The sequence below is a fragment of the Podarcis vaucheri genome (assembly GCF_965113315.1).
Source record: "Podarcis vaucheri genome assembly, chromosome: 11".
Taxonomy (NCBI): Eukaryota; Metazoa; Chordata; class Lepidosauria; order Squamata; family Lacertidae; genus Podarcis; species Podarcis vaucheri.
This window is the reverse complement of record NC_138749.1, coordinates 131,614-159,010: the sequence shown is the minus strand read 5'-3', so window position 1 is coordinate 159,010 and position 27,397 is coordinate 131,614. Positions and strand designations below refer to the sequence as shown.

General features: G+C 57.9%; 1 protein-coding gene across 8 annotated transcripts; it reads left to right on the top strand.

The window, feature by feature from the left end:
- Window positions 1-1,910: 1,910 nt before the first annotated feature.
- TPM2 (tropomyosin 2) lies at window positions 1,911-27,397 on the top strand. 8 transcript variants are annotated; one of them, XM_082242229.1, is made up of 9 exons: window positions 1,911-2,146; window positions 2,520-2,645; window positions 19,382-19,515; window positions 20,473-20,590; window positions 20,687-20,757; window positions 21,484-21,559; window positions 23,691-23,753; window positions 24,912-24,981; window positions 27,129-27,397. In XM_082242229.1, exons 1-9 carry the CDS (start codon window positions 2,033-2,035, stop codon window positions 27,209-27,211), a joined length of 855 nt encoding a protein of 284 aa, XP_082098355.1. In that variant the 5' UTR covers window positions 1,911-2,032; the 3' UTR covers window positions 27,212-27,397. The 8 variants fall into 8 exon arrangements, with proteins under 8 accessions (XP_082098355.1, XP_082098354.1, XP_082098353.1 ...); XM_082242228.1 differs by lacking the exon at window positions 27,129-27,397 and adding an exon at window positions 25,265-25,776 and having other exon boundaries at window positions 1,914-2,146; XM_082242227.1 differs by lacking the exon at window positions 21,484-21,559 and adding an exon at window positions 23,483-23,558 and having other exon boundaries at window positions 1,917-2,146.

Below are 27,397 nucleotides of genomic sequence, written 5' to 3'. Positions count from 1 at the left end.
GCAATGCTTCTGAATGCCAGTTACTCAGGGTGGGGAGAGGGCTACTCTTGTGCTCAGGCCCTGCTTGGGGACTCCCACAGGCAACTGGCTGGCCGCTGTGAGAACAGGAGGCTGGACTGGATGGGCCTTTGACCTGGTCTAGCAGGTTCTTTCCCCCCCAATTCCCAACCCTCACAGTACCTGGCACTTGGGAAGATGCTTTCACCCTTAGATAACAGGACTAGGAGACCTGGGAGGAAGCAACACTGATGTTTTGGATGCACACACATCCTAATGAAAATGAGGGCTAATTTGGAGCAGCAGAACCTCAGAAGCAAGATGATTTGGAGAGGTGGTGGTGACACAGACTGGAAATCTCTAGCTTAGAGAAAGATCCCGAGCGATTCAAATATATAAAAGGATGTCACATAGAGGAGGGAGAAAGGTTGTTTTCTGCTGCTCCAGAGAAGCGGACACGGAGCAATGGGTCCAAACTACAAGAAAGAAGATTCCACCTAAACATTAGGAAGAACCTCCTGACAGTAAGAGCTGTTCGACAGTGGAATTTGCTGCCCAGGAGTGTGGTGGAGTCTCCTACTTTGGAGGTCTTTAAGCAGAGGCTTGACAACCATATGTCAGGAGTGCTCTGATGGTGTTTCCTGCTTGGCAGGGGGTTGGACTCGATGGCCCTTGTGGTCTCTTCCAACTCTATGATTCTATGATTCTATGATGCACGTCCCTGCCCAGTGCCTCGTGACCAAGTTGGGGGATGAGGAGCAAAGCAAGAGGCTTCGTGTCCGGGCGGGGGTGGGGCAAGTGTGCTGCAGATCCAGCCGGAGCAGGAGGACTTGCCTCACCTGGTGCGAGGAGCGCCTTTGCATCTCGACTCCTGCACAGCGCAAGCCCGGGAAGGCCCGGCTGAAGCCCCGCCAAGAGGCCCACCTGCTCCTGTCTGCTAGGGGCCGGCCAGTGTCTGCTGCTGGAGGTCACCGCTGCTCAGAAGGGAAGACACGGAGTGGGGCAGGAATGGGGAGATTTCAAGAGGCAGCGGCCATTCCAGGCCCGCTGGGCGCTTGCAGAGCCTCCTGCCTTGGAGACTGCAAGGCTCCGGCCACAGGGAGGCTTGCGGCTGACTTGGGACTCCAGCGCAGCCCAAGCAAAAGCCCCACAGCTTCGGACCCTCGCCCGCCCTATAGCCCTCCAGCATCTGCCTGACTCTGGGGAGCGCTGCGCAAAGGGAACACCCTCTGTTCCCAGAGCAAGTCTGTGAGAGAGAAAGCCCAAAATAGTCCCTGAAAGGGAGGAAATATGTGGCGCCGCTTCCCAACTTGGGAGCGTCCTCCAGCTCCCCTTGTCCCGCGGCCTCCTGGGAGACTCCGGGGTGGGGGAAGCGGCTGGCCGGGCGGCAGCTGTCTTTGGCCTGGCGACCCCCGCCTCGCCTGCCCAAGCGGAAGGGGGGCCACTCGGGGCCTGCCTTCGCCTGGGGGGCCTCCTGGCCGTGGGGCGACCCTGCAGAAGGGTCGAAGGCCCTGCCCGGTGCCTCAGTGGCCCTGGCGGGGCGCGGGCGGGCTAGGCGGGCAGCCTCCGGGATGGGGCGGTTACTATAGCAACAGATCCAAGGCTGGAGGGATGGATAGCTGGACGGAGCGAGCTGAAAGGGGTAGCGGGGAGGCTCCTGCTCGAGGGGGGGGGGAGAGGTGCCGGGGCGCGTGCCGTCAGGCTGGCTGGCTGGCTAGCGGCGATGGGCTGGGGGCGTCCCGTCTCCGCGCCTGCCTGCCTGCCTGCTTGGCCGGCTGCCCGCGTCCCCGCCTCCCGCTCCCCGCTCCCGCCCGTCGAGGCTCGTCGGCCGGTCCCGTCCCTGCCAGCTTGTCCCTAAAAGGTGCTGCTCGGCCTGTGGGGGAGGGCCCGGCCCCTCCCCGGCTTTTAGGCAGTGCGAGCCGCTCGGGGCGCGCAGCCAGTATCCACCGCTCGCGGCTCCGCTCGCCTTTCCTTCTCGCTCTCGCGCCTCCGACCGTCCTTCCCGTCGGGTCCCGACGCCTCTCCAGCCGCAGCCATGGAAGCCATCAAGAAGAAGATGCAGATGCTCAAGCTCGACAAGGAGAACGCCATCGACCGAGCGGAGCAAGCGGAGGCCGACAAGAAGCAGGCCGAGGACCGCTGCAAACAGGTGCCCGCCCGCCCGCCCGCCCCACAGGCCTCTTGGCGCCCACTCCCCAGAAGGGCAGACCCCCCAGGAGGAACCACACCTCGCTAGCCCCCTCCATCCCCGACAGTTGATCTGGGGGGACACTTTGCCAGGCAAGACCCCCACCCACTAGCTGTGAATCCGCTTCCAGCTGGCAGATGCCCTCCCAACTCCCACCGCTGGGCTCCCATCTCTGGAGGCTCCCCACCCCAGATAATCCTGAGTGCAGGAATGCCCTCCTGCCCCCCCGCTCCTTCCTTACCCCGGGCACCCCCTTTCCCGCCGGGTAGGAGCGAGCAGCAGCGCATCGGCCTCCCGCTGACGCTCCCCCCTCTCTCTCCCCGACCCCCCGCAGCTGGAGGAGGAGCAGCAGGGGCTGCAGAAGAAGCTGAAGGGGACGGAGGATGAAGTGGACAAGTACTCGGAGGCCGTCAAGGAGGCCCAGGAGAAGCTGGAGCTGGCCGAGAAGAAGGCCGGCGACGTAAGTCCGGCTCGCGGGGCGGAGGGGCGGCAAGGGAAGGCGCAGGCATGCCCTCGGAGGGCCAATCCTGCCCGGGCCAGGGTGGGTGGCGCCGAGGAGCAAGGACATAGGGGACGGGGCCCCTCCAGGTATTCCGGGCTCGTTAAGCCCCGAGCAGCTGCCCGCCAGTGGGGCCTCCCCCCTCCCCCCCCTCCCCGAGGATGAATTGAGCCGTCACTGGGCCATTAAGACGGGGCGGGCGGGCAGAGGAGGCTCCGGGCGCGGGCCTTGGCACCCGCGCCGCCCATCAAGTTGTCAAGGCATTCCTGGGCGCTCGTTAGCTGAGGGTCTCCCCGGGGCCAGGAAGGGGCTCTTGGCGCGGGAGGTGGTGACACGGCGTGCTCCTCCGGCCCGGCCGAGCTCCAGGGAGCGACAGCTGCGAGGGCTTTAAAGAGGAGCCCGCTCGGGGGACCCGCCACTGGCTCGGCCTCCTTCGAGGGCATTTGACACCCTATAAATAAATGCTCCTTGCCCGAGCCAGGCTCGAGGCCCGGGTGAAAGGCGATCAGGGGGTCTTAAGGAGCGCCTAAAAGGGACCCGCCGCCTGGAGCGCCGCCAGCCCGGACCCGCCGCCAACAGCGGGCGGGAGAGGAGGCGGCGCAACCTGCGCGGCTGGAGCGAAGCGGGGAGCGCGGGGCGGGGTCTCTAGTGCTCGGACCCGGCTTCTCCCGGCGGTCTACTGGCTGCTTGCTCGGCTTGGTCCGCGCACAGCTCGGGCACTGTGCCAGCACCTGCCCGGTGTTTCCGGAAAAGCCCCTTCTTGGCCGGGACTGAGCGGGTCCACACGCGCAGCCTGCCTGGCGGTTGTCTTTGCGCCCATCATGCCGGGCAGTCCAGGAGCAGAGGCCGCCCTGGCTGCTCCTCGAGTGCCAGTGGGCACTGCCAGCAGATATGACCCCTCCAGGCAGAGCCCGTCTGCAGACTCCGCCTCGCGGAGGGCTCGAGCCAGACAGATGCCAGGCGAGGCGGTGCTAATCGGGGTGCTAATAGGCTCTCGCCTGCTCCTTCCTCCAGAGGCTTAACCCAGAGGCGGGAGGCTGGCGACGCAGCCTGGTCCAGAGCCTTGCTACTCTTAGCCCCGGGAGGCCTTGGGGGGGGGACATGGTCTACCTGTTACCCGCCCCCCCCCAGGCCACAGTGCACAGGGGCCCATGGCTGGATGATGCCCCTTAGTTCCCGCAGGCTGGCACGAGGGCCGCTCTCCTAGCTTGCTGCAGGGCGCAGATGAGCCTCGAAGCCAGTCCCTTGGGCGCAGGACCGGGAGGCTGCGGGCGACTCCCCCAAGGGGCACCCCGCCTCCACCAGGGATCCTCCTTGGCCGCGATTCCTGCATTGCAGGGGGATGGACTAGATGGCCCTTTGGGTGCCTTCCAGCTTCTCCATCCTTTGAACCTACGATTCCTCAGCCTCCGCCCTCGGTCTTGCGCAGCATCCCGCCCGTCCCAGCCTCCGCCGCCTTTGCTCATATTTGGCCATTCCCCGAGCCAGAGGAGGAGACTGGCTAGAGGGCGGGGCGGGGGGGCTGACTGGCGCAGAGCAACTGCCGGGATGTAGGAGCGCAGCCGCCCTGGCTCTGCCCCACTCGGAGGCAGGTCCCCCTTTTCCTCTTGCGGCCCGTCCAGAACAAGGCAGATGCAGGTTTTCTCCCCAGTGCAGCTGGGCTCTGGCAGGCAGGCCGGGGCTGCCCCAGGTTTCGTCTGTTCTGCCAATGGAGGACATTTTTCGCAACCCTGTGTGGGAAATAAATGCCTCCCCCCATCCCGGAAGCGTGTGTGGCTTCTTATGAGTCCTTACGTAAAGGTGACTTTGCCTTGAGAAGTCTCTCCCCCCCCCTTTCCTGCGCTTGGAAGGGAACCCCGGACTGCTTTGCAATGGCTCCAGGCCCCTTGGGGGGCACCAAGACCAAGGCAGAAATTCTGGCTTGGAAACCGGCTAGCTGGCCTGGCACCATTCCTCAGCCTCGCCTTTCAGGTCCCCCCATTTCCAGGAGTCCAGCACACAGTCCATGCTGACTGATGCCACTTCAAAGGGCTGGTCATGGGGGGGGGCAGAGCCCAGGTGGTCATCTGGCCTCCCCCAGGCCAGCCGCTGGGGAAGCCGCCACTGGATGCAGGGGGAGGCCAGGCTGAGCAAGAGGGGAGGCAGCTCAGGCCCTGGGGAAGGAGAAAGGGGGGGCACCACAGGTGGCTGCTCAGGGGCCTGAGTGGGCTGGAGGAGACAAGGCAAGTGCCTGAGAGGTGGAGGTCCTTGAATGGAAGCATGTAGGTGCGCATGTGTAGCATCAGAGCAGGAAATGATGGGAATGGGGACAAACCATGGGTGTTCTTTCCTCCTGAATGGAAAGAGAGGAACTGAAGCCTGGGAATGTACCAGGGTGAAAGCACAGTGCAGACGTGATCAGAGGAGGCAAAAGGGGAGGTGGCCCCAAATTCACTGGTCCAGGGGGCTCAACTTGCCCCATTCAGAAGGGACTATGATCATAAATGTCACAGGCCAGTTGCATCTTTCCCTGGCCCTGTGAGACAGATACTTTTGGCCTCACAGCCTCCCCAGGAGGAAACTTGGCAAGCGTGGTTGCGTGGGGAGGGACATCCTAGACCTAGAGGGACAGGAAGAAAGCCTGACCTCTGAGTTCCGGCCTCAGAGCGGGTGGCGGTGCCTAGCCAAAGAAGAGCCACGCGGTGTCCCTGGGAGAGGATGTGGACCTGAGGGTGTTTCCAAGTGTCAGCAAAGGCTGGGCTTCAGGTTTGCTCTCCTGAGAGCAGGATTGGCTCAGCCCACCCCTGGACCCCAAGACTCTTCCCAACATGCATTTCTGCCTTAGGGGACTGGTGTTTCTCTTTGTGCACCAGGAGGCTGCCATGTCACACAATGGCTATAGCACAGGCACAGCCTGAAGGGAGTTGCTTCTGGCACCCTCACAGCTGAAGGCAGGAGAGGGGCTCCCTAGGCTGGCCGGGGGGGGGGGGTGGCAGTGCTTCTGCAACTCTGCCAGGCACCAGCCCTGGACTAGGGAGTCTTTCAGGTGCAAGCCTCCTTGGTCCTCCGGAAGAGAAAGTAAACCAGTGGCCACAGATGGCTACTGGCACCCTGGAGCCCTGCAATGAAGGAATCTCAACATAATTAATTCAATTAAAACATTAGACATTCAAGAACTATCAGACTCTGGGAGCTGTGCAAGGAAATAGCAAAAGAAGGTAAAACCTGAAAACCCAACACTATTCAAGCAGCTTTGATGATATAAAACAGAGACAGACAGGACACAGCGGAGTGGTGGAGCACCTGCCTTGCACACAGAGGTCCCACGTTCAGCTCCAGGCAGGGCTGGGAGACATTCTGTTTCTGAAATCTGGAACAGCCGCTGCCTGCCTGTGCAGACACTACTGACCTAGATGGCCCCAGTGGTCTGACTCAGCAGAAGGCAGAGAGAAGGAATTGTGCTCCAATGCAGCAAGCAGCAACCTAGTATTTCAAGAGACCAGGAAGTGGAAACACATGGGAGATGTATGAGCACATCCAGCTTGCCATAGAGTGTTGTGACACCCCCTCCCCAGCACGCACGCACTCACACGCTGGGACTTGCTTTGGAGGAGCCCTATCTTGCCGAAAGGTGGCAGGTGCTTAGCTACCAGCCACAATGGCTGTGCTCTCCCTTCTCCGCCAGCTGTTTCACCCAAGAAGGGGCTGGAAGGAGTCTCGGTGGCCATCTAGTCCAGCCCCCTGCTCAGTGGAGGAAACCCAGAGCTAGAGCCCCTACCTCAAAAAGAAAACAGATGGATGTCTGGGTCCTGCTTGAAGACGACTACGTGGGACGGAGAGGCTCACCCTCCAAGGAGCAGGAAGTGCTCCCACCACCCTCAAACTGCTCCTACCATCAATAAAGAGGCCTTCCTGTAATGTAAGCCAGGTGGATCTCATCCTGCCACCTGGGACAGCAGCAGAAAAGAACTCCCTGCCTTTTTCTGTCTAATGACAGCCCTTCAGCAAAGACGATGAGGAAGAGGAAGAAGGCTCTCAGGTCTCCTCTTCTCCAGGGAAAGCAGGCTCAGTTCCTCCAGCCTGGCCTCGCAGGACTAGTTTTCCACACTCCTTGAGCATCTTTCCCACCTTCCTCTGAAACCATTCCAGTTTATCTATGGCAAAGCGGAGGAGCCCAGAACTGGGCAAAGGACTTCAGATCTGTTCTGAAAAGGACAACTGAAATGATCGTGGGGATGGAGGAAAGTGGCAGCGTTTGGGCCTTTTAGTATCCAAAAAAGGCAAAGAAGAGGCGACATGATAGAAGTCATTGAGAAAGTGGCAAGAGAAAAACTTGTCTCCCTCTCCACACTAGACCACCTGGACATCCAATGATACTTAATGTTGGCAGATTCAGGCTAGATCAAAGAAAGGACTTTTTCACACAGTGCACAGTTAACCTATGGAACTCACTCCCGCAAGACGTCAGAGGCGGATTTAGGGAAGTGCAACCAGTTGGGCGTGGAGCCTTGGGATGGAAAGAGGCAAGGACACCAAATTTCGGTGTTGCACAGGATGCTGCTGAAATGTGAGACCCCAAAGTCGGCCACTGCAAGTAGTAGTGATGGTCACCAACTTGGATGGTTTTAGATGGGGCTTGGACAAATTCATGGAGGGCAAGGCTATAAAGGGCTCCAGGCCAAGATGGCTCTGCTCTGCGTCTACAGCAATGTTTCTGAATGTGAATCGCTGGAAACCAGAAGAGGGGAAAGTGCTACTGGGCTTCCCATTAGGGCATCTGGTTGGCTACTGTGAGAAGAGGATGCTGGACTAGACAGGCCACTGGCCTGATCCAGTAAGCCCTTCTCAGGTTCTTAAGCAGAATTTTATTCCCCCTTGCTGTGCAGTGCTGTCATCTAAACACTCTGTGGTTAATGGGATAAAGGCAGCTTAAAAAGGAGCAGAGAAATCCCAGTGGCCCTGACTGGGGACGCTCTTCTTCCATCAGCCCTCTGCCCATTTGTGAGTCACAGGTCTGGTCCACGGGCTTCTGAGCATACACAGGGTGCCAGGTATGCCCAGGAGGCAACCACCTTACTGAAGCCAAGGAGGCCTGGCCAGCGCCTGGACTGGTGAGTCCCTGGAGCAGCCACGTGGGGGCTGCTTCCGCTGCTTTGAGTGCCATGTTGCAAGAAAGTAAGACCAGAACCGAATATTCTGCAGCTCCAAGGACGAAATGCCCCAAAGCATATGCAGAGTGTCCCTCGAAGAATCTCTTTTAACACAGATCCCTACTGATGGCTCAGCCTTGGAGCAGCAGAGGTGGCCTTCATTCTTGTGCCTTTGCAGCAACCAGCAGCTGACCAAATCTGATGAGGAGACTCCGTTCAGTTCGGCGGAGTCACAGCAGCAGGGAGATCCTAAAGTCCCCGCTTGGCTGGGTGCTCTTCTCAGTCCTCCAGCCAAGTAGCCACCGGATCAGCCCTGTGGGGCAAAGCGAGCCCAGAAGGGGGCGCAGCGGAGTCTTCCCCGAGGCCACCGCATGAAGCCGCCGGGCGGGCGAGCGAGCGAGGCTCTTCCCGGGGCCCCGACACCTGGCACGCTGCCCCGGAGGAAGCGTCGGGGAGTCCGGGGCCCCCGCTTGCCAGGAGGCTGCAATGGCCGGGCCTGCGCGTGGCCGCCTTTTGCGCCTGAGTCCGGCCCGCCTAGCGCGCGCTGCCTCGCTTTGGCCGGCGCCGCGACCCCCGACGGACCGCGCCAGCCCCCTCTCTCCCTGCCTCCCTCCCTGCCTCCGCGGCGGGCTCTTTAAGAGCGAGGCCGGGCCAGCGCGCTGGAGGAGGCGCGCGAGGGGCAGAGCCAGCGGCAGCAGCAGGAGGAGGCGGCGGCGGCGGAGGCGGGGCGCGGAAGGCCGCCTCGCCCCGCATCCTGAGCGCTTCTTCCTGCTGGGCGGGTAGGCGAGCAGACGGAGCGACCGAGCGCCAGCCAGAGCCCGGGCCAGGAGCCCCGCCAGCCCGCCGCCGCCCCCGATCCAGCCCCCCGACGGGCTCCAGCCTCCGCCCGGGAAGATGGCCGGGAGCAGCTCCATCGAGGCGGTCAAGAAGAAGATCCAGACGCTGCAGCAAGTGGCCGACGAGGCCGAGGAGCGCGCCGAGCACCTCCAGCGGGAAGTGGACGCCGAGCGCCAGGCCCGCGAGCGGGTGAGAGAGCGGCGGCGGCGGCGGCCGGGAGGGTCCGCTTCGCCCCCCGGAAGGGCTCGGCCGGAGCGCCGACGGCCTCGCCAGCCCCGGGGCGACCTTTTCCCTGAAGGCTTGTGGTGGGCTGGCGGGGCACCCGGCGCTGGGCTCTCCCCGGGGCGACCCAAGGAAGCGGCGCCTCGGAAGGGCGGGGTTGCCGAGCATGTGCAGAGGGCCGGCTCCACCGGGCGGGGCTTCCCGTCGGGGGACTCGCCAGGCATCCGCCTGCATCCTGCCTGCCTCGCTCGCTCGCTCGCGCTCCGCCCAGCGCAGAGCCGCCCGGCCCACCTGGATCCGGGGAGGCGCCGCTTCCTCCGCGCTCCTTTCCCGGCCGAAGGCGGCAGGGGCGTGGCCTCGTCGCCCGCGGGCCACATGGGTACCCTCGGGAGAGGGGTCCTTCTGGAGGGTGCTGGGGGTCCCAGAGGACGGGGTCTCCGCCAAGGGCTCTGCTCTCTAGCGAAGCAGCATGTGCGAGGCGCGCGAAGCTCTTCCAGCTCCCCTCTCGGGCACTCCTGGCAGGGGACGCCCTTGTGCCCGTTTCCCAGATGGGGGAGCGGAGGGTGCGAGGCTGGCACGCTGCCCACGGACCTCTTTGCAGCGCCTCCTCCTCCAGGGGTTCCTGCCCCTGAATCCTCACTCTGGTACTCGCGCCCCTTCCCAGGAGCATCTCTCTAGTAGTGGAAAGAGGGCAAGGTGGGATCCTGGTGCCATTTCAGCTGTGCGTGAGAAGGCGGTTCCTGCTGAGCCAGGTGCGGACCTACCTGAGAGAAGAGAGTGCGCTGCGCATTGCAGGGAGAGCTCTGGCTGTGCAAGAGCTGGGGGTGGGGAGCTGCTAGGCAGCCAGGATGGGTTGGGGGACAGGATTTGGGTCAGCTTGACACCCCCCTTTGGCCAGGGCCTGCTACTGCCTGTGACATCATTCCATGGGGGGCTCCGACGGTTGGGGTGTGGGACATGCCTGGCCTGGCGGGGAGGGGGGGGCTTGAAAGTGGTCTTGCCTCCAAGAGGAAGACAATCATGAGGGTGCGGTACTGAGGCGGTGTGTGTCTGTCCCTGTATTCCTGACCCCTCCTCTTTGCAGGCTCTTGGAACTGAAGCAGCCCGGTAAATAATTGACAGGAGGCTGGCAGGAGTCCTGCGGGTGGCTTCCTGGCCAGCCCCAGCTGGTGGCCCCCTCCAGTCCCTTGGCTGTTCCCTGAGCCCAGGTGGAATCAGATTATCGACTGCACCGTACACCTGGGGGAAGGGCACAAATATGAGGAGGGGACCGTCTGGTTTTTGCAGAGCTGTGAGAGCGTTTCTGCAGTGCAGGGAATGAGCAGGCGCCTCCTTCCCTGTGGCTGGGACTCCCAAGCCAGAGAGGTCCTTCTGGAGGGCTTCCTTCCCTCCAGTTTCTGGCCCCAGGGGGGGAGTGAGAGGGCCTTCCTTGGGCACCCCTCCCCCAAGGATCTTGAGTAATCCCACCGGTGGGCTGTTCCCAAGGCAAAGCTGGTTGTGTGGCGGGAAGAGAAGTGGGCTGCTGGTTGGGGTGGGGGACTTAGCCCCAGGGCCAGGCTTCCCCCCCCCCGTGTCTCCATTGGGCGAGGCGTGGAGTGGGAAGGCTGCCTGGCTTAGTTGGGCTGCAAAGGCCCAACAGCCTTGACCCCGCAAACAGCTTTGGGTCCCCATAGGAAGCTCACCTGGCTCGCCTGGTTTGGGGGTGTCTGCACTGAGCAACAGCAGCTGGCCAGAGTTTCAGGCTGGAATCTTGGTCAGCTATCAGAGACGGGGCCCTTAGCTCTACCAACAGCCAAACAATTTGTTCTAATTTAAATTCTGTTTAGTTTATGAAATTTATATACGACTTGACTGTAACAAAACATCTAATTGGTTTGTAAGACGTATTGTTCTCATTTGTCGTGTCCGCCTCTTTGTGACCCCCTGGACCAGAGCACGCCAGGCCCTCCTCTCTTCCACTGCCTCCTGCAGTTTGGTCAAACTCATGTTGTAGCTTTGAGAACACTGTCCAACCATAAGACATATTAAGACTATCAACAAAAACCAGCAATTAAACATTGAAAAATGGTTAGAATCAGCAGTGAATGAATAGGACTAGGCTAGCAAAAATATTTTAAGAAGGCATCAAAAATAATACGGGGAAGGTGCGTGCCGGATGTCACTAGGCAGGGAGTTCCACAGTGCTGGGGCACTTTATGGGGCACCTGTAAAAGGGCCAGTTCTGCAGGTCGAAGCAGCCAACAAGTTGTTCAGGAAAGTGCAGGTCTTGCCTTGCGGCTGTTCTGGTACTCGGAAGCCTCCTGCTGCTTCTTGTGTGCAGCCTCCTGTCTTAAGAGCCCTGTGGTTAGTGCCAGGGCCGGCCCTCCCTTGAGGCAAGGTGAGGTGACCATCTCAGGCAGCGGATCGTTCTCCCCCTCCCCTTGTTTCTAATGTAGATCTTCATGCCACCTCCTTCCCGACACCACAATGTTTTGGTTAGTGCAGAAGGTCCTGGCTTGAATTCCCAGCAGCATCTCCAGGTAGGGCTGAAAATGTCCCCTGCCTGAAACCCTGGAGAGCTGCTGCCAGTCAGTGTAGACAATACAGAGGCAGATGGACCAGTGGCCATAGAAGGCAGCTTCCTATGCTCCTTTCAATCTGGCCGTTCCTGGCTCCATTCGTTGCCTAATTCCTTTGTGGCTGGTGGTGTGTCTTGTGGCAGTGAGTTCTGCAGCTAACTGTGCACTGCTGTGTGGACTCTGGGCGGCAGGTGGAGGGGCAAGCCTGTCTCTGCTGGAACCTTTAGTCTGGCCCATAAAGACAATCATTGCAGATTCAGGATGGCTGACCCTGCTAGCTCAGACTAGAGCCTCCCTATCCAGAGGCAGTATACCTTGCCCTACCAGTACAAGAATGCAATCACAGAACTGGAGAGTTGAAAGGGACCACAAGGGTCATCTAGTCCAACCACCTGATGCAGAGCATTAGCCAGGCATTTTTATATTGCCATGGGGGGGGGGCGTGGAGACTTCCTTTTCTGATCTCAGGAGTCCTCCTCCAGATGAGCATCCCAGAAGCTGGGCTTCCCCCTCCTCCTTGGTCCTGTGCCCCCCAAAGCCCTTCCGGCCTCCTCTGCTGCCGGCTGCCTCTTTGCCTCTTCCTTCCCTGGGCCCAGCTCTCCAAGGGTCTTGGGGGAAGGCTGCTTCCTGGCCCTCTGCCGCTCTGTGGTCCTCCGCCTTCCCTGGGCCTGAACCAGCAGCAGAAAGCACCTCCCTTGGCTGGAATGTGGGGGGAGGGAGGGGCTGAGGGAGTGGGGGGGAGGTGGGGGAGGAGCCCTGCCTCTGCTGGCTCCTCCCTTCCCTTCAGCCAGAGCATGGATGGGGAGTGAGGGGGAATCCCACCCCCATGCTTTGCAGCTGCAATAAACAGGAAATCCACCCCCCACCCCTGAGCAGCTCCCGTCCATCTCCTTTTTGGGAGCGAATCTGCTCTGGAGGCATTCCTGCCGCTTTAGTCACTCCAGCGCAGGCAGGCAAAGCACCCATCCTGCTCCTGCTCCTCCCCCCTCCCTGCTGGGCTGCCTCCCTTTCCCACCACCCCACATGCTGCTCCTGCTGCTGCTGCCCTGGACCCCCAGCTGGGCTCCTGCGGCCCAACAGCCATCCTGTCTGGGTGGGGCAGCTTCCCAGGAGCTGCCTGCGCTGCTCTTTGCCCTGTGCTGGGCGGCACAGAGGTGGCACCAGCCCCTGGGCCAAAGGCTTTCACCACACAAAAGTTGGGCTGTGACATCACCTTGCAGGTGGCCTGGCACTCCTCTTGTGTAGGCTGGGGACCTGGGCGGGGTGTGTGTCTCAGGAGCGTCACCTAGGCAGAGCCGGCTGAATCAGGCCAAGGCCTCATGCAGACCCTCTTCTCACAGAGGCCAAATAGCTGCCCATTATGGGAAGCTCTCCAGCAGGATTTGGGGGCAAGAGCCCTCTCCCCTCCTGGGGGGTCCAGCAACGGGGATTCGGGGACATTGCTGCCCCTGACCGTGCAGGCAGAGCAGAGCCATCCTGGCTAGGAGACGCTGAGAGCGGCTTCCTCCTCCTCCATGGATTGGTCTAATTCTCTCTTCAAACCATCCAAGTTGGGGTGGGGAGTTCCACAGTTTGCAGAAGGAGGTTGTTCTTTTCTCTTTTCTGTGCTGCTGAGAGGGAGAGCGCCCCCCCTGCCCTGCCCACCCCCAGTCGTGCTTAAAGTGCCCAATGCATGATGAAGTTAAAAGCCTACAAGTCTCGGCCTGCAGATGTTCAGTCTTAAGTGCAGGAGATGGAAGGAGGGGGGAGTTGGGGAAGGGAGGGGGCGATGTTGCACCAGTTGCGCCAGCGCTAGGGAGAGGAAGCAGAAGGGAAAGCGCCTGGGCAGCGGGGAGCCTGGGGGAGCTGCTGCCGGCCAGAGCTGGGAAGGAACCTTCTTGGGAAGTGACAGGAGACCTTCTGCAGGCAGAGCCCCTGTCTTGCCCCTTGAACAGCCCAAGCAGGAAGGGACTAAAGAGCACAAACAGGATCACCAGGGAGAATCATGGAATCAGAGAGATAGAAGGGACCCCAAGGGTCATCTAGTCCAACCCCTGCCATGCAGGAAACTCAGCTCAAGAATCCATGTCAGATGGCCGTCTAACTTCCCGAGGGAGACCGTTCTACAGTCTTACTGTCGGAATGTTATTCCTGGTGTTTAGTTGGAATCTCCTTTCTTGTAACTTGAAGCCATGGGTTTGAGTCCTACCTCTTGGAGCAGAAGAAAACAAACCTGCTCCATCTTTCATGTGTCAGCTCTTCAGATATTGGAAGATGGCTCTCTGTCTCCTCTCAGTCTCCTCTTTCCAGGCTAAGCACAACCAGTTCCTTCAACGGTTCCCCACAAGGTTTCCAGACCCCTGATCATCTTAGTCACCCTCCTCTGCACATGTTCCAGCTCATCAATATCCTTCTTACATTATGATGCCCAGAACTGGACACAGTATTCCAGGTGTGGTCTGACCAAGGCAGAATGGAATGGGACTTCTCCCACCCTTGATTGGGATGCTATGCTTCTGTTGATGCAGCCTGGAACAGTATTAGTCATTTTGCTGCTGCATCACACTGTTGACTCATGTTAAGCTTGTGGTCCTAAGACCCCTAGATCTTTTTCTCATGTCCTACTAATAAGCCAGATGCTCCTCATCTTATATGTGTGCATCTGGTTCTTCCTGCTTAAGTGCAGAACCTTACACTTGTCCCTGTTGAAATTCACTTTCTTAGCTTGTGCCAAATTCTCCAAGCTGTTGTGCTCATTTTGAATCTTGCTTCTGTCTTCTGTGGCATTGGCCACCCCTCCGTTTGGTGTCATCTGCAAATTGGATGAGCATCCCTCAACCCCTTCATCTAAGTCATTTATAGATGGTGGACGCCAGCGGGCCCAGGACAGAACCCTGTGACACCCCCCTTGTCACTTTTTTCCAGGATGACGAAGATCCATTCAGGAGTCCTCTTTGGGCTCAGTCAGTCAACCAGCTACAAATCCACCTAACAGTTACCTTGTTCAACCCATATTTTACAAGCTTCCTTTCAAAAATATCATCCGAGACTTTGTTGAAAGCCTTACTGAAATCAAGATACACTAAGTCTACAGCCTTCCCCTGATCCACCAAGCTTGCAACTCCATTAAAAAAAGAAAAGAAATGGGATTCATCAGGCATTACTTACTTTTGAGAAACCCATGCTGGGTCTTAGAAAAGAATGTGTAATTGCTAAGTGCTCACAGACCGACTATTGAATTATCTGTTCTCGGAATTTCCCTGGTCTTGATGTCAAATTCACCAGTCGGTAGTTACCTGGTTCTTATCTTTCACCATTTTTGAAGATGGGGACAACATTTGCCCAGATCAAGTCTGCAGGGACCTCACCTGTCCTCTAAGAATTCTCAAAGATCATAGACATAGTCTCTGAGATTACGCCCGCAAGCTCCTTATCAGGCCCTGGAGATTTGAATTCATTTAAAGTAGCTAGGTGTTCCCTTACTTACTACCTCATTTCCTATCTTGGGCTGCAGCTCCCTCCTTACATCATTTATTCTGTTATCGCCAGGTTGGGCATCAGTTTCCTTTTGGGTGAAGACAGTGGCAAAATAGGTGTTAGAATCATAGAATCATAGAGTTGGAAGAGACCACAAGGGCCATCGAGTCCAACCCCCTGTTGAGTAGCTCCGCCTTTTCTCTGTCACCCAATAGCGTTTCTCCATCTTCTCCACACAGAGGACATACCACTTGCTTGTTCTTCCTCTTGCTTCAAACATAGCTGAATAAATCTTTTTAATATTTTTAACCTCTCTTGTAAGCATGAGCTCATTCTGAGCTTTAGCCTGCCTGACCTTCACCCTGCAACTGTTGGCTACTCATGTATACTCTTCCTTTGTGATTTCCTCTTTCTTCCATTTCTTATACATGTCCTTAAATCTCAGCTCATCTGTGAGCTCCTTATGCAGCCACACCGGTTTCCTTAAATGCCTCCCAGTTTTCTTTCTTGCTGGAATCGTCTGCATTTTTGTCTTCAGTGTTTCACTTTTAAGAAACTCCCACCCATCTTGGACTCTTTGGGATCTCACCCAGTAGCTCTTCAAGCTTTTTGAAAGTGGCCTTCTTAAAGTGTCAGGAGTGCTCTGATGGGGCTTCCTGCTTGGCAGGGGGTTGGACTCGGTGGCCCTTGTGGTCTCTTCCAACTCTAGGATTCTATGATTCTAAGATTCTAAGTCCAGAGTGCATGTCTGACTACAGGCAGCTTTCCCTTGTATCACGAAACCCAGGTGGACACGATCACTTCCTCCCAAGTTTCCAAGTACTTCCACTTCATTGCTCAGTTCCTCCCTAGTGGTGAGGACCAGGTCCAAGATAGATGATCCCCTTTTTGCTTCTTCCACCTTCTGAGAAATGAAATTGTCATTGAGACAATGGAGGAATTTGTTGGACCTTACATTTTTGGCAGAGTCTGAGTTCCAACAGATATGGGGAAGTTGAAGTCCCCCATGTTTATATCTCTCCTTTTTGAATGGTTGGTAATCTGCTCTAGTAAGGCATCACCCAAGTCTTCAGTGTGGCTTGGCGGTCTATAGCAGACCCCCACAGTAAGGTCCCTCTTGCGTTTCTCTCCTACAATTTTTATCCATATACTCTCAATCTGCTTTCCATGCTCCAGGTCATGGTTTTCTTCACAAGTGTACACATTCTTTACATATGATGGTCCTCCTCCTCCCTTCCTGTTTAGTCTATTCCTTTTGAACAGGTTATACCCCTCAATTCCTACAGTCTAGTATGAGTCGTATCCCACCCGGTTTCAGTAATGCCTACCAGGTCATATTTGCCATCCTGTATAAAAGGTCCAATTCGTCTTGCTTGTTTCCCATACTCTGTGCGTTTGTGTAGAGACAACTGAAACCACCAGTCGTTCCTCCAGCTGCTTCTTTCTTGTGATTTCTTGCCCTTTAGCCACTCTGAGCCCGGCTTCGGCTGGGGAGGGCGGGATATAAATAAAAATTATTATTATTATTATTATTATTATTATTATTTAGCGAGTTTCTGGAGTACCACCTCAGTTTTCTGTGCATCACTGAAGCTATTATCTCCAGTACCATGTGTTCTTCTGTTGTCTGTCATGTTGTCTCCCTCCTGCTCAAGATCTAGTTTAAAGCTCTCCTGATCAGGTTCACGAGACTCATAGCAAAGGCATTCTTGCCAACCGCTGTGAGGTGCAGCCCATCTCTCGCCAGAAGTCATTCCTCAATGAAGTGAAGATCATGATCCAAGAAGCCAAACCCTTCCTGACGACACCACCTGTGCAGCCAGTGGTTTATCTCCAGTATTTTCCTCTCTTCCTGGGCAGTGGCCTTCAACTCCTGTTGAAGGAGTGATGAAAAGACCACCTGTGCTCCAAGGTTCTTCAGCTTCCTGCCCAGAGTCTCATAGTCCCTTGCTATATGTCGCAGGCTGTGTGTGGCAGTATTATTTGTACCCACATGAATCAGAAGGAAGGGGTAGCGGTCGGTGGGCTTCATAAGACTTGGCAACTTCTCTGTCGCAACATGAATCTTTTCATCTGGAAGACGGCACACCTCCTGGGACATCCTGTTTCCACTGCATAATTCTGCCTCTGTCCCCCTCAGTAGGGAGTCCTCTATTACCACCACTCATCTCTTTCTCTTCTTGGGAGGGGCAGCAATTGTTCTATGCACTCTGCCTTCCAAAGCCTCCTTGAAGTGTTCTAAGGTCTCCCACTGCTGCTCTTGAGTCTCACCCTCTTGTCTATTGGAGCTTATCTGGATATTATTGGGATAGATTACAAAGGCAGGAACCTTATGGTTTGAGTATTTCCTACTCCTTCCTCTCAACTTGCCTTCTCCAGACAGCAGTTCCCTTTGTCTGAGATCATTTCCTTGGAAGGTAGCAAGTGGGTTATCAGCATACTCATCCACAATTCGCAGCCTTGGATCTGGAGGGGTTAGGGCTGGATCCAGACACATCAAAGAAGCGTTTCAGTTAAATGTGTTGTAAACTCATCCAAGGAAATCCGGTTGGGAAAGACTTGACTCCACAGCGCCATCTGGTGTCACATTGCTATATCACATATAAAACACATTTCTTTACCAATCTAGCTGAGTCCCAGGTCAAGAACGGAAAATGTTTTCTCCAAACCCATCTCCTCCTATCTCTTCCTCCTTTGGGGGGTAGCAGGAATCATTCTTTGTTCTGTACCTTTCACAGTCATCTTGGTGTATTCTGAGGTCAGCCGTTGCTGTCCCAGCTCTTCTGGCCCAGAATTGGTGTCTGGGCTGAAAGCGATTTTGCAGCCCCAATGACCCAGCACGGCTCCTGACAGTCCCACTTCTGTGTGCCACATTCCTCCAGGGGTTCATCTCTTGCAATGGGCGATCTGCCTCCTCTGTAGGGGCATCCCACCAGTCTTGTTGTTCTATCACATCCGCTCAGCTCTGTCGAGAAACCTGCGTGTGTTCCTGTACCTCGAAGTGTGCTTAGCCAGGCCTCAAGTTGCTGGACCTTCTCATCCAGTAAGGCAACCAGTTTGCACTTTTGCACGTTCTCCGGTAGGAAGACCGACATGGCGCAGGCGTTGCAGGTCATGGCAGGAGCTCCCTCACCCTCCATGCCCCTTGGTCCTATGCACACCGTGAGACAGGACTTGGGGCCTCCCCCACTCAGTGTCCTGGCCAGGGATTCTGTGCAAAAACTCCCAGAAGTGGCAACCAGTGAAACTGTGATTGCTGCTGGCTGCTATCTCCTTCCCAACTCACTTCCTCCTTCAGCCCAGCTTCCTCTCAGCAGTAGCGCCTCCCACTCAGGATCATGTGCTCAGCAGAGCACTCTGCCGCACCCTCAAGCCAGCAAGCAGCTCAGACAAGCAAGCAGCCTTCATGCCAAAGACACAAGATCACTCTCACAGAAGATCACTCTCTTCCATCACCTCCTGCAATCCTTGCAAACACCCCACTTGCAAGCTCCCAGAACCTGCAATCAGCTAAATTTAAGACAGTGGAAACTTTTCCTGATTCCTGGAAGTGAGGCCAAGCAAGAGGAGACCAGTGGGAGTTTCAAAAGGGAAACTGCGCCCCATGCCTCGGGTGGGGGGGACACATGTGCAAGAGCAGGGCGAGGAGAAGTGAGGCATGGGGGCTGAGTTGAGGGGCATTGGGCTTGGTGAGCCGGGGGGGGGGAGAGCAGAGGAGCTGAGATTTGGGGAAAGATGCTGGGGCTCCCCAAAGGGCCAGCAATGGGGAAGGGGGTGAGGCTCTTGCATGCCCAAGACTGGGATGGGAAAGGGGTCTAAGGCTGTGTGTGTGATCTGTGGGGCCAGGTGGGGGGCTGGTGGCGGCTCAAGGCCCCTTTTGGCTTCTGAGTTGGCTGGGCCTTGACTGGGGTCAAGCAGGGAGAGGGGAGGGGCTGGAGCTCAGGGGCAGAGTGTCACCCCCAGGGACAGACTCCTGCCTGGCACCGACCCTGCCTGGCACCCTGCGAGTCATGGCTGCCCACCAGTGACTGGCTAGATCCACCAAATGGGCACAGCTTCTCATGTGCCTGGAATGGCCTTGGCTTTCCTGGGGTCGTGTTTTGGCATCTGTGGGGTGGGAAGCATAGCTGTCAACCTTCCCTTTTTTTGCGGGAAATTCCCTTATTCCAGTGCCATTTCCCGCTGCTTCCCGCTGCTATCCCGGATTGTTAGATATCCTGTAGACTGTCCCTGGGACAGGTGAGGCTGATCCCTTATTTTTGAGGCTGCTGTTCCCTTCTTTTCAAATCTGAAAGCTGACAGCTATGGTGGGAAGGGCTGTGAGGTGGGAGTGGGCAGCCCTATGGGGCTGTGGTTGGGCGGCATGGTGAGGGCAGCGCTTGCCTGGAAGGGGGGCGGCTGGGCTGTGGAGCAGGGCTAAGCCTGTGCTTGACCTCTGCACCCTCTTCTTTCCTTCCTTCCTTCCTTCCTTCCTTCCTTCCTTCCTTCCTTCCAGGCTGAGTCCGATGTGGCCTCTCTCAACCGCCGCATCCAGCTGGTGGAGGAGGAGTTGGACCGAGCCCAAGAGCGCCTGGCCACCGCCCTGCAAAAGCTGGAGGAGACGGAGAAGATGGCTGACGAGAGCGAGAGGTGGGTGAGGGGCCTGCTTGAGCTCTCCATAGCTGCCTTGGGGCCACTTTGGGTGGGCTTGAAAGGCCCCGGGGCAAAGAAGGTCCTCTGATGAAGATCTGAATATGGGAATGTGAAATGAGACAGAGAACAGCCAAAGTGTCGAGTCGGGAGGCACCTCAGAGGTCATCCAGACCTACCTCCTTCTGATGCAGGAAGTGCTGTTCTCGACTCATCCCTTATCTGGTTTCAAAGGCAGGAAGGCCTCAAGTGCTTCATGCTCCTCCTCTCAACTCTCCTGCTGCCATTCTGGATCTGTCAGGAGGAGATCCACTGGGAGACCCTCCCATTGGCAGGGGGGTCTCTGTGTCAGAGTCCACAGGAGAGAGGTTCCGTCAGCTCTGGCCAGAGGGAGAGGGGAGCCAGGCTGCTGAGGGGCTGCAGTCTTTTTGGCCTCTTGGCCCTGGCTTTGGGTTTTCCAAGGCAGGGAGGGCAGCCGGGAGAGAAGCCCATTCCCAGCTCCCTTTCCAAGGGAGATGCTGCCTTGTGCCACGATGGAGACCCTTGAGGTGCCTTTGTGTGGCCTGGCCCCCCCTGCGAGGTTGGCCACTGCTCTGGGCAGGGAGGGCTGCCCCTCAGAGCCTTTAAGAGGAGCCTTCAGTGGGGTCACTCAGAGGACCCTTCCCATGCAGGCTGCCCCTTTGCTTACCTCTGTGTGGGGGGTGTTGGGCAGGGAGGGTGAGGCGAGAGCCTATCTTGGATGAGCTTCTGGGGTAGTTTCTGCCTTGGGTGTGCAAGCGAAGCCAGCAGGGCCAAGAGGAGCCAGGATGTGGCCTTCCTGGGGCTGCTCTAGATGACCCTTGGGGTCCCTTCCGACTCTAGGGCTTCTCTTTGGGGCTCCTGAGGCTCTCTGGGACTCTGGGGGGGGGGCAGTCCTGGGCCCTGTGGCTGACGGGGCTTGTGGCTTCTCCCCACCAGAGGCATGAAGGTCATTGAGAACAGAGCCATGAAGGACGAGGAGAAGATGGAGCTCCAGGAGATGCAGCTGAAGGAGGCCAAGCACATTGCAGAGGATGCCGACCGCAAATACGAGGAGGTGAGGGGGCCCCAGGGGGGGAGGGGGCCTGGGGAGGGAAGCAGCTGCCCCCCTCTCCCGGACTGCCCTCCTGACGTCCCTCTGCTTGGCTCCTAGGTGGCCCGTAAGCTGGTGATTCTGGAGGGGGACCTGGAGCGCTCAGAGGAGAGGGCCGAGGTGGCCGAGAGGTGAGTGTGGCCACAGGCAGACGGGGGGCTCCCTCGCTGGCCTCCCTTGAGGGGGGCACCAGGGCTGGACACCAGAGGGCCGGAGGCTGTGCTGCGTTGGGACTGGAGCTCCCAGCATGGTCCTTCTCTCCCCCCACCCCTATGGGGGTGGGAGTCGGGGAGGAAGGGAACCTACCTTGGCTTTGTTGCAGGCCCAGTGCTGGAGAGGGGGTCCCTGGCCTTCGGGGGGGGCTTCATCCTCTGCCCCCCGTCCTTGAGCCACGTGGCCTGAGGCAGAGGACCTGCGGCAGAGGGGCTTCCAAGGCCCAAATAGGGCTAGAAAGGCCAGCCGTCCCTCCCCTCCCTTGGCTCTTGCGAGGAGGGGTCTGCTGATGCTGCACAGCCCCCCGTGTGTGGTTGGTGTTCCTTTGTAAAGGGGGGGGTGTTTCATCCAACCCCTCTTTGTTGTGGAGCTGACCCCCTTGGCTCCTTCCCATCATTTTTTACTCCCTCCCCACCGCAAGAGCCTCTCAGGGTGACGTAAGGAAAAGAGTGCAGGCAGGATTGAACCCCAGGCAGAGCCAGCTCCCTTTTGCCTTCCAAGGTTAACATACGTCAGACTGCCTTGAGTGGGGCCCCCCTTGCAGGGCACCTGTCCTGCTCTCTGGGGGCAGCCAGGCCCAGGGCGCTGCAGGGGGGCTGCATCCTCCCCGCTGCTAAACCTTGCTTGCCCCCTTGCCCCCCCAGCCGCATGAGGCAGCTCGAAGAGGAGCTCCGTACCATGGATCAGGCCCTCAAATCCCTGATGGCTGCAGAGGAAGAGGTACTGAGCAGGGGACCCCCTCCTCCGTCTCTCTCTCTCTCCTTCTCTGAGCTGTGCACACTTCCTGCTCCTGCTTCCTCTGGTCATTGTCCTTCTGAGCACTTCTTCCTCTCCTCTCCCATCCAGCCTCTCCGCTCTGTGCTCAGATGCCACCCCCATGCAGGACCCTCAAGGGGAGGCGTGAAAGGCGGCCAAATGCCGGACAGAGAGGTGGCTTTGGCCCCACTCTGCGTCTGGCCATCTTGCAGAGGCTCACCCTGGGCAAGGGTGGCACGGCTGTCTGGCTAGGAATGGAGGGCAGCTGGCGCCTTCCAGAGGCACGCTGGGGAAGGGGTCTGCCTTGGAGCCCATGGCCTCTCGAGTGCAGCAAAAGCCACCAAGCAAGAGATTTCATTTATATGTGTTATATTTATGTATTTTTGGGGGTCGGATTATCTTGCTCAAGGCAACCTAAAGTGACTTAGTACCAAGCAAACAAAACCCCACATATATGCACACACCCTATGCCCTTTTAAAATGTGGGTTTTTTGGGGGGGGTGTTATTGGTTTGATGTTTTTATTTTGATTACATATTCAGTGGACACTGTGGGTTGCGAATGTGATCCGTGTGGGATTCACATTCGCAATCCACAGCGTTCACAACCCACAGCGGCGCATCTGCACACGCGCAGGTTGCGATTCAGTGCTTCTGCGCATGCACGACCGCCAAAACCCGGAAGTAACCCATTCTGGTACTTTCGGTTTCGGCGCTCTGTAACCTGAAAAAACGCAACCTGAAGCGTCTGTAACCCGAGGCTGACTGTATTGTGGTTTTTATGTTGATCTTTTCTGTGAACCGCCCTGAGACCTTTGGGTATAGGGTGGCGTATAAATTCAATTAATAATAATAATAATAATAATAAACAATTAAAACCAGGATGGAAGGAATACAGTGGTACCTCTAGATATGAACGGGAGCCGTTCCAGAGCCCTGTTCGCATCTAGAAGCAAATGTAACTAGTGACGGCATGTCTGCGCATGCGTGCATTGCTTTTCGCCGCTTCTGTGCATGACATCATTTTGAGCGTCTGCGCATGCACAAGTGGCGAAGCCCGGAAGTAACGCGCTCCGTTACTTCCGGGTTGCCGCGGAGCGCAACTCGAACGTGCTCAACCTGAAGCGCATTCAACCCGAGGTATGACTGTACAGAAAAACCATGCCCCAACTTCTGAAAAGGCACAGATAGTTCGAAGCCAAAGGCCTGGTTATACAGGAAAATGTCCGCTCGGCATCTAAAGATATAGAACGAAGGCACCAGGCAAGCCTCCCTGGGGAGAGCACCCCACAAGCGGGGAATGGGCAGTAATGGGGCAGGAATCAGGCTGCCAGCCTGGCCCTGGCGACAGTGGAATGGTGACGTGGTTTGCTGGCAGCCCAGAAGGAGACGGGGATCTCCCAGCCACCTTAACCAGGGCAAAGAGCTTGAGTCGCAAGGGGTCTGAGGGAGGTTCCTGGCCTTGCAGAGACAGAGCTGGCCCTCAGCCTGACGCACACCCACACACCTGTCCGTCAGTGCTGTAATGCGGGTTGTGGCCTGCCCCTGCCCCTAAGGCGGCTTTTTGTCTCAGCTCAGCCCAGGGAAGTGTGCTGTGCCAAGACAGAGGCCTTGAGATGCCTGCAGGACACATGGGCCTTGCTTTGCTGCTGGAGACCCACGGCTTGTGCCTCTCCCCACACAGAGAAGGGGGATTCTCAGGGCCTTGGCGATGCCTCTTGTGGCACCAGAGGAACCTCCCGCTGCTGCTTTCTCTCTGCTGCTGCTGCTTCTTCCTCTTCAGATTCTTCTCTGCTGTCTCAACTGGTTCTCCCTCTCTCCTTCTCCCCCTCTCTCCCTTTTCCTCCTCCTGTCCTTCGCCTGCCTCTGTCTTTCTGGACATGACACAGTAAATGTGGGGATCTTGAGGAAGAGCTGAAAATTGTCACCAACAACCTCAAGTCCCTGGAGGCCCAGGCAGACAAGGTAGGAGGGGCGGGGTACGGAGCTTCCTGGTGGGATGAGGGTGGGTGGGCTTCCTTCAGGGAGGGACCTGCTTGGAGTGGGACAGGGGCTGCCCTCCCCCTCCCCCCTCACACTTGCTCTCCCCATCTCCAGTATTCCACCAAGGAGGACAAATACGAGGAAGAGATCAAGCTGCTGACGGACAAACTCAAGGAGGTGAGCAGCACCTGGGACCGGTCTCCCCTCTCCATCCAAAGCTGAAGCTGAGGGGCAGAAAGTTCAGTCCCAGTAGCAGATTGGGCTGGGGAAAAGATCCTGAGTCAGAAACCCTGAATCTTCAACGTTCAGCGTCATGGGAGAGAGGAGGAAACTTCTCTCTTTCCACTTTCTCCATGCAAGCAAGATGGACCCAGGCTCTGCTGCGTTTGGAGAGGCATTCAGAAGCAAAACAAGCGCAGAGTCTGGGGGTGGTCAGGGCCAGACCCTCCCGGCGGGCAGGGGGAGTGAGGAACCCTTTCAGTCTGCAGCAGCCTGAGCAGAAATCTCTCCTGCTCCCCACCCAGCTGCCCAGTGGCTCTCTGCATTGGGAGCCTCCCCTCAGCCCCATGCCAAATAGCTCCTTTGGGGTTCAGGCACCCCTCACACCACCATCCTGACTCCAGAGCTGGATTGGCAGCCTTGGCTGCTCCTGCTGGTTAGACCCAAGAGGCAGGTCTGGCTGGGGAGCAGCCCTGGATGTGTGGAAGGAACGGAGAGGAGTCGCTACGGCCGACTTAATGCCTGGAGCTGTGATCCCTATGCAGAGCTGCAGAGCCTAATCCCAATGAACTCTTATCCCTGCACAGGGACTGGATGACCCTTGGGGTTCCTTTCAGCTCTACAATTCTGTGCATGCATCTTTGGAAGCCAGAGCTGCCACTTAACTGAGGGGACCATGAAGTTTCTTTATTTGTGCAAGGCTTTGTAGAAAGAACCCCCAAAGGAGGGAACTGCTTCTTAACATACTGTAAAAAAATTAAAGAAGACAGAATAAAATGACCATAAATGAACAATAGATCAGTCATCAGTAAAGGGGATGTAAGACAACAAGATCGGGGTGAGAATAAAATATGTTCCCCAAACTGAAGGACTGAGGAATATTCTCCCCATCTGCTCATGATGGGGGGGGGGAGAAGAGGGAGCCTTTTGTGTTCTGCTCTGGAGGGTGTTGCAAGGCTTGGAGAATGGAGATCGGCTGCGGAGCTGCTCCTGCCTTCTAGGGGGTGGGGGTTGCAGCTCTGGACCCAACAGCAACCTGGGAGGATGCCCCCCCCTTGAGTCTCCCACCCAATGGGCTCTTCATCTCTTTCCTTCCTCTCTGTCCCCCCCCCCCAGGCTGAGACCCGAGCAGAGTTTGCTGAGAGGTCTGTTGCAAAGTTGGAGAAAACCATTGATGACTTGGAAGGTAAGAAGGTGCTCCCCCCGCCTGCCCCCTCCGCTGGGCTGGGAAGGGGTGGGGCTGGGAGCCAGAGCAGGGGATGGGCTCCGAGAGGGTTGGGTCCTTGTGAAGGTGGTGAGGGTGTCCTCCTCCTCTTTTCCTCCTCCACCTCGTCTCTCTCCCAGCCACCCGCCTTCCTCTTCCTCTCTCTTCCCTCCCTCTCACGTTCACTCTTTTCTTTCCACCCCCCTGCACTGCTCTGCTCTGCCTCACTGCCTCCACCTTCTTCACCTTCCATGCACACCTGCAGACGAGGTCTATGCCCAGAAGATGAAGTTCAAAGCCATCAGTGAGGAGCTGGACAATGCCCTGAACGACATCACCTCCCTCTGAGCTCCGTCTCTGTCTGCTCCCACCCTCCCCCTCGCTTGCCCAGGATACACCCCCAAGTGCTCCCCTGTGTGTGTGCTGGGGGGGGGGGTTAGGAGGGGAGGCCAAGTTACCTCAGGTGGGGATAGGGGGTGGGGAGCTCTGTGCCAGCGCCAGAAGTGCCTTTCCTGGCAGAGGAGGTGGTGTTTGGGGGCTCTGCCAGGCACACAGCTTGGGCTGGGGGGTAAGGGGATCTGGGCCTCTTCCCTGGTGGGTGGGAGCGAGACCCCACTGTGGAAAGCAGCCTTGCACCCCCCTGGCAGGTCCCTCTGAGGCCCTGCTGTGCCCCTCTCGGCTCTGCCTGTCTGTCCGTCCCACTGTCTGTCCTCCATGCTCCCTTTCATGACTCTGTTCTCCTCTCCAGTCTCGGGTTCAATAAACAGTTTCAGCAAACGCCTCTTTTTCTCTCATTCTCTCGCCTCCATTTCTGTCTCCTCCTCTGTGGGGCTCTGGACTCACCGGTTGCCCAACATGCCTGGTTAGTTCATCTGCTGTCTCAACCTCTCCCTCCCTCCTTGAACCCTGGCATCTGAGTGGGCAAGGGCTGCCCCTGCGGGGGGGGGGCGTCAAAGGGCTTCCCCCCTCCCTGTGAGCCCCATGGAGGCAGGGGGCTTGGAGGGTCCTGCCTCTTTGCCCTTGGCCAGCCTTCTGGGGGCACTGAGGGATGTGACCCCTTGGGAGCCTCTGCCCCCTGCCTGTCTGCTGCCCTCCATCCTGCAGCCGGCCTCCTCCCCTGGCTCCAGATTGGGGAAGATGGCAGATGGCAGGAGATAACTGGGGTGTCCTTGCTTGGGTTGCCTGGCAGCTGTCCCATGGAAACGCTCCTGGCTCCTGGAGGGGGGCTTGGGGGTCTCAACCAGCTGCTCCCTCCAAGAGGCTATGGGGACGGGGCATGGATGTCCAGGGCTTCCCTTTTTCCTCTGGTGCTGACGGGCCTCTCCTGCCCTCTCTCTCTCTCTCTCTCTCTCTCTCATTCTGTCTCTCTCTCTTTCTCCTTTCTGGCTGCTGGACACGGATCTTTCCCCCCCCCAGAGCGCTCCCGGCAGGAGGAGGAGAAAAACAGTCTCCTGGCTACTGAGCTGCGGCTGGTCCTCCACAGCCTCCACAACTGAGCCCCCCAGCTCCCCTGCCCTTGCCTGCTTCATGGGGGGGGGCAGCCCCTCCCCTGCCCCTCCCTTCTCCCCCCTGAGAAGCCCTTTTCTTGGAGCAAGAGGATTTGGGAAGGGGGTCTCCTCTCTTGCACGCCTTCCTGGAGGAGAGAGGCGTGGTTCCCAGTCTGAGCTGGAGAAGAGCTCAGCAGGTGCTGGGCAGGGTGGGAGCCCCTTTTGACAAGGGGTGGGGTGAATGGGACAGGATCCTGGCAAGCAGCGTCTCTCCTCTCTGCTTCTCCATCTCTCCTGAACTGCTCCTCTTGCTGCTGCTGCTGCCGCCTTGCTCCTCTTCACGGATCGACACCCTCTTCCAAGGTGTTTGGGGACCGGAGCGGACTGTTCTCCTTAGGAGCAGGTGGTGGTGAAGAGGGCAGGCCTCTGGGCAGCCAGGACGGAGGGGCCACCTCAGCTGCCCTCCAGGGACTGGGGTGGGGGGTGGGATCTTGCTATTGGATGGAGCCGCTGAACTGACTGGGCCCTCGCTCTCTCTGTGTGTGTGTCTCTCTTTATCTCCTGCCTCTTTCTCTCCCGGGCTGGGGTGGGGGGTGGGCTTCCTTCTGGCGGTGGTGGGGTGTGCCTGCCTTGTGTTTGCAGAGAGCTTGGCCAGCGCCAAGGAGGAGAACGTCGGCATCCACCAGGTCCTGGACCAGACACTGCTGGAACTGAACAACCTCTGAGGAACAACCTCTGGAGGAGCAGCAGCAGCAGCGGCCCCCTCCCCCCGCCCCCCACTCTTGCCCGGCCAGCACCTCCTGCTGAAGGGAAGCCCCCTTGCCCCCCAGGCCTGTGCTGGCCCCTGTGGGGCTCTGCCTCTGCACTGCCCCTCACCTGCCTGTCCAGTTATTAAAGCAAGTTGAACAGAG